Source organism: Lipotes vexillifer, unplaced genomic scaffold (genome assembly GCF_000442215.2).
Source record: "Lipotes vexillifer unplaced genomic scaffold, Lipotes_vexillifer_v1.1 scaffold3000, whole genome shotgun sequence".
In the NCBI taxonomy this organism is placed as follows: Eukaryota; Metazoa; Chordata; class Mammalia; order Artiodactyla; family Lipotidae; genus Lipotes; species Lipotes vexillifer.
The window spans coordinates 192,083-197,789 of record NW_006777115.1 but is presented as its reverse complement, the minus strand read 5'-3'; the positions used below and the strand labels follow the sequence as shown (position 1 = coordinate 197,789).

General features: G+C 49.8%; 1 protein-coding gene across 1 annotated transcript in view; it reads left to right on the top strand.

Moving 5' to 3' along the window:
* The window catches only part of LOC103075615 (solute carrier family 35 member F3), a gene marked incomplete at its 5' end in the record, with an annotated part of 13,800 nt that overhangs the window by 6,449 nt on the left and 1,644 nt on the right, over positions 1-5,707 (top strand). Inside the window, 3 exons of the mRNA XM_007450806.1 lie at positions 666-791; positions 2,840-3,032; positions 4,015-4,104. Coding sequence (XP_007450868.1) covers positions 666-791; positions 2,840-3,032; positions 4,015-4,104 — 409 coding nt within the window. The remainder of the gene's footprint in view (positions 1-665; positions 792-2,839; positions 3,033-4,014; positions 4,105-5,707) is intronic.

The window sequence follows — 5,707 nt, the reverse complement described above, 5'->3', positions numbered from 1 at the left end:
CTTTGCAGTGCAGGAATGTGTATGTGTCCCTGGAGCGTCCACTCCGCCTGAGAAGAGATTGGAGGGGGTGGGCCGTGGAGGTCAGGCCCTGCAGCAGCCAGGGGAAGGACCTGCAGCGCCAGGGTTAGGACACTGTTTGTAGCCCTGATTGGCCCGTGACACACGCTCCCTCAGAAGGTCCTACTGCTGGCGTGTAAAACGGGGCCAAGGCCTGTGGTCGTCACTGTGCCTTCTCTGTTGAGACATGAGATACATAAAAGCGGGACCCTATGAGGTGCTTACGGGAGGTTGCGAGGGAACTAAGAGGTGGTCACCACCAGGCCTTGTCACGACCAAATAGCCTGTCGTTGGGATTATGACCGCCTCCTCTCGGGTGCCCGGGAATCACGTGGTTGCGCCCCTCCCACGTGATGCCGAGCCATGGTGCTACTCCTTGCTGCAAACCGTTTCCAGTTCCTGGGTCATGCCGGGCTTTGCCGAGTGCCCCCTTGCAAGCAGGAGCAAATATTTAGACAGGAAAGCAGCTTTTGCTTGGTCCCCAAAGAAGGACTGAAAAGGAGCCTCCCCGCCATCGCACCCCCATGAGCATGCCTACCCCTTGGCACTTAGGGGGCCCCTCCGATTCCTCACCACTGCCCTGACCACTGTGTCTTCCTTCCATCCAGATCGTGGCCGCCATCCTCGCCATCGCTGGGATCGTGATGATGACCTACGCGGATGGCTTCCACAGCCACTCTGTCATCGGCATAGCCCTGGTGGTGGGCTCGGCATCCGTGTCCGCCCTCTACAAGGTAGACGTGGGGAGCAGGCTCTCTGGGCCCTCCTGGGAGGGAAGGGCAGGCCTCGGCGTGGCCGGCCCATTGCTTTGGGGGAGCCTGGGCTTGAAGGTGAGCTGTTGTTTCCCAGGAGCACCGGGCACACGAAGCCTCGCGGTGCTGAGACACACAGCAGTTCTTAGCCCTGGCTTTCAAGACCTTTCCGTCAATGGCCGCACATTTGCAGCATTTGGGATAAAACGGGTGGAACCATGGACTGGCTGAGTCCGATTGGTGACGTCCTTGTTGGGCAAGGACTGGAGGAGGATCCAGGGCCCTAACGGGCTGGCTCAGTGTTTGGTCAGATACTTTCCTACCAGATTGGACATGAAAATTTGAATATCTGGTACAGCTTTGAAATCTCTTATCACATGGTTTTTGAGCTCACCAGTATTCATCATGAATCCATATGCATTTCAAGCGTTGCCCGTAGACTGAATGAATAAAAGCACAACTACTATCATGTGGGGAATTATAAAACATTTTTGACAAAATGTTGGGAACTGTTGGGAGGCGTGGCCAGCTGCAAGTCCCGAGAGAACAATTTTTATCCCCACACTCGCCCCTCGCTCTCTCCCCTGCTCCATTATGCCTCTCAGCCACTCTCTCCCCAAAGTCAAGATCCAAAGTCAAGAATGCAAATATTCTGTGGTCTCCAGGGTTGGGAAACTGAACGGGAGGATTCAGTGAGAAATGAGATTTTAGCTTCGAGACTCATTGGCCCTTTGTGGATCCAGACGGTTGGACACAGAACATAAAGGATTGTAGAAAGTTCTAAGAAAAGGAACTTTTTTCCAGCACTGGGAGGAAGACACTTTTGGAAAGTGAAACATCTGTACCATCTTACCTTTCATCAGCTCCCTGGCTTCACCGCCCCACCACACACGGGCCATTTTCCTCCTCTGAGACACATCTCACTCAGAGGATGTGATAGTCTAGCCCCATTCTGGGACTCCAGAGCCATGGTCCAAATGCAGAAAACATTGAGAGGCCACACTCCACTCTCTTCAATGAGCTGCATGCTAACGGGAAGCCAAGAGCAGATAGAAACGCAATCCACGATGAACACAAATATTCTGATTTAGACTTATATTTCTATCTCCTACACTGCCTGATCTTTACCCAGAGAGGCCGGTAGGTGGAAGGGTGAAAGCAACTGACTGTATTTCCCTTTCCGTGCTTCCTGCCCAGAAATGCCCAGAGATACCTGAAAGAGATGTGAAATGGCTGGAAGAGGAAGGAGGAGGAAAGTAGGAAGGACAGCAAGGCAGAGACTGAAATAGGACCATCAGGTCCGTAACTGCGGACGGTTCAGTAAACACGGGGGCTGGACGGGGGCCTGCTGCCTCTGGGAGCTCAGCTTCCTGGCCTCTCCAGTCACCTTTGTCCCTCTCCTGGCTTTTCATGCATCTTGGATATGTACAAACAGGAACAGGTGCACGAAACCAAAGGCGGGTGTGTTCCGCTAAAACCCATGCCATGTCTGGAACAGGGGTGGTGAACTGGAGCAGGGAGCTGTGAGTGTTATAATCCCTCTCTCCCTTTGATTTATAGGAAATGTCTTTGCAGCCAAAGCCCTTCTGTTTGGGGGCAGTGGTTTTCAAACTCTGTTATTCAAGGTCAGAGATTAATGTTAGGGGTCCCCGAGAGGAATGTGTAATCGTGGCAGATACTTTTCTAATTTAAGTGGCTTCTAATTAATTTATGTGGCTTCCTCGTCTTCAGTGCTCTGAAGTGGGGATGTGGTGTCGTGAATACAGCACAGAGGAATGAAGCCTAGTGTGACAACCTGTGGTTTCTGAAGTTGCTCTCTGGGTACCTGGAGAGTAACTCTCCATCGTGTTGCTACTGGGCATAGGTAAAGCCCACCACCCTTCACGGAAGGCCATATGAGGTAGAATTTACCTGTCACATGGCTGTCGGTCCCGTGGTCCAGCCCCAGCTTGCCAAGTGCACTCGCTTCTCCGTGGCAAGTTGGAGTCTTAGGTGAGCCGTCACCCCTCCTCCTCTGCTCTCTCCGTCAGGTCCTGTTCAAGCTCCTCCTGGGCAGTGCTAAGTTTGGAGAAGCCGCCTTATTTCTGTCCATCTTGGGTGTGTTTAACATCCTCTTCATCACCTGTATTCCTGTCATCCTCTACTTGACCAAAGTGGAATACTGGAGCTCTTTCGATGACATTCCATGGGGAAACCTTTGTGGATTTTCGGTCCTCTTATTGAGTAAGTGGCGATCACCCTGTCAATCACCAGAAAGCAGGGACTGACAGAGCTGCATCGGGGCAGCTCAAGGGGAGTCTTTGGAAACCCGTGTCCTGAAGGAGAAAAATGAGTCTATTATTATCCTTAAGTTCTTCGTGCTTCTCTAGGTCATTGTGTCGCGAAAGGGAAAGCCTTTGAAATGGTGACACTGGATTCTAATTCCAGGACTACAGTCGCTGCAGTAGTGGCCATGGTCATTTGGTGCTCTGAGTAGTGAACTAGTAGCCCAGTATGCTGCGTGTTATCTACTAATAATAGTACATTTCTTATATAGGGCTGGTAAGAAGTTAGTAAATTAGTGCATGCAGAGAGCTCTTAGAACACTGCCTGATAATGTTCAGTAAATACTACCGATTATCATTAACATTAGTGTCATCATCACTCTTAGTTGATATAAGGCTGGTCCTAAGCAGGAAAGCAACCAAGGAGGTGCCTCATCCCATTTCCATCAAAAGCTGTACATACCACTTAAAAACGATTAGGATAATAAAATTTATGCTATATGTATTTTACCGCAGTTTAAAAAATTCAAAAAGAAAAAAAACTAAATTAAAATAAGTTTAAAAATAAAAACGTACATTCCAAAGCTCCTATTCATAGTCATCCCAGAATCATTGCCAGCAGCAGAGAAAAGCAAAGTTAGTAGGATACATAGGAGGGCCCCGATCCTCTTTTCTAGTGCCTGCTCGCTGGTTACCTTTTCCAAATTTCTTTTCCCTTCTTCAAAGCTCAGGAAAGAGAGGAGAGCTGAGTCAGCAGGATGTTTGGCCCTAATCCCCCAGTTCTGGAGCCCTTGCGGGAACCCGGAATTCACTGAGTCAGAGTAAAGGGCAAAACACCTACGACTCCAGCCTCATCAGAGAAGCTGGGGTCCGACGGACCAGGGGAAAGTCCAGGGCCAGTCGTGAATAACACCTGTTTTTTTTTTAATTCTGTATTTCAGCATTCAATATTGTATTAAATTTTGGAATTGCTGTTACATATCCCACTCTGATGTCTCTTGGAATCGTCCTCAGTGTACCTGTGAATGCAGGTAAACCTATATGGCTTTCTGTATCTGCTTGTAAACACACACACACGCAAACACACACAAACACGCATGTGCGCACACATACTCAGCGTATATTCTGGCTGTGTCTGCTACAGCAGGCATGTTTAACCTTCTCTGCAGAAAGAAAGCACTTCGGTAAAACGTTGATGTTTGTGACACATGCAGTATTTTCTCCAGGGCGGCTTGATTTTCACATACCACACCAAGATACAGAAAGTCTAAAGCCATCTCCATTCAAACTGGCGTGGGGGGCAGATGTATATCATGAATACTATTGATAAGTATAGACAAATATGTAGCAGAGGAAATTTTTACTTTTTGTTAAGTGGCTTTCCAGAAGAGACCGCTAGCTCAGGTTATGGCAGGCCTGAGGTAGAGGCATGTCTGCAAACTGCAGAAGCGTAAACACTGTTCCCCGAGTCCCAGAAGACAGCCCTTCCCCCAGCTGCTCAGGACCTGGCTCTTTCTTTCACTGGGGGCTCACCGACACACTCAGCTGGCAGCTCTTCCAAAGCCTGCCATCACCTGCCCCTCACCTCCTTCCTTTTCCTGGCTCCTTCTGCTATGAATTTCAGATTTTCCTCCCAGAACGCCCCCGCCTCACACCTGCCCTCCCTGTAGAACCTGCTTGTGAATCACTTCTCCCCAGAGCATTCACCCCCTTGGGCTTTGCACAGCTCCCGCCAAAGCCATCTCCCGACCCTCCCGCTTCTGGGCCCCCAGGGCATGGCAACCCCTTATCCTGTTCAGTCTGGCGTTAGTAAGCCTGGAAGCATAGGCAAAGCCGCACTCGACTTCCTAAACCTCTTCCTGCTGTCCCATTCCACACGTTCTGTATATGCCTCACCCTGGCCCCAGACTCCTTGGGCCCAGCACCATCCCTGCCCAGAGGGAGGATGGCGGTCCCCGCGCATCACCTCTCTGGGCCTTTGCTTGTCCCCTAAAAGTGAAGGTCGTCCCCACGTCATCACCTTGGTTGATACGAGAACCACATGAGATGACCTATGAGGCAGAACTTCCAAAGGCAGGAAAGCCCCTGAGCTCCTGGAAAACTGGTAAAAAAGTGGTCCAGCTTGTCAGTTTCCATACACTACAGGCTTCTGAAAAATAACGCATCAACTTACCCCCGCTGCATCTTGGTGTGTGTTTATAGTCCCACAGTGTTCTTATTTCAATGAGCCATATTCCAGGCGGCCCTGGTATAGAAGCTACTTTGACCGTATCATACAGCCGGGTGTGTGAGAGGTTACTCAGAATTCTCTTACTACTTACCTGCGACGTAAGAGGGTCCGTAACGTGTCAGGGGAAGGAATTTTCAGTTCTCCAGGGGAGGAGAGAAGCCGAGGAGTCGGCTGTTACCCGACTGTCAGAGCAGAGCCCTTGCTGGGCTTTCTGACTTTCCCTGACGCCCTCTCTAGTGCAGCTTGTATGGCTTGCTAATTGACTCTCCCCATCTGTGAATTAACAGGCCATGCTGCCAATATTAAAAATCAAACTGCTTCTGAATTAGAGTGAGATAAAAGCGGCACTTTAATCCCACAAAAGGGCTACTAACAAAGTGCCTTTTTTTTTTTTTTTTTTTTTT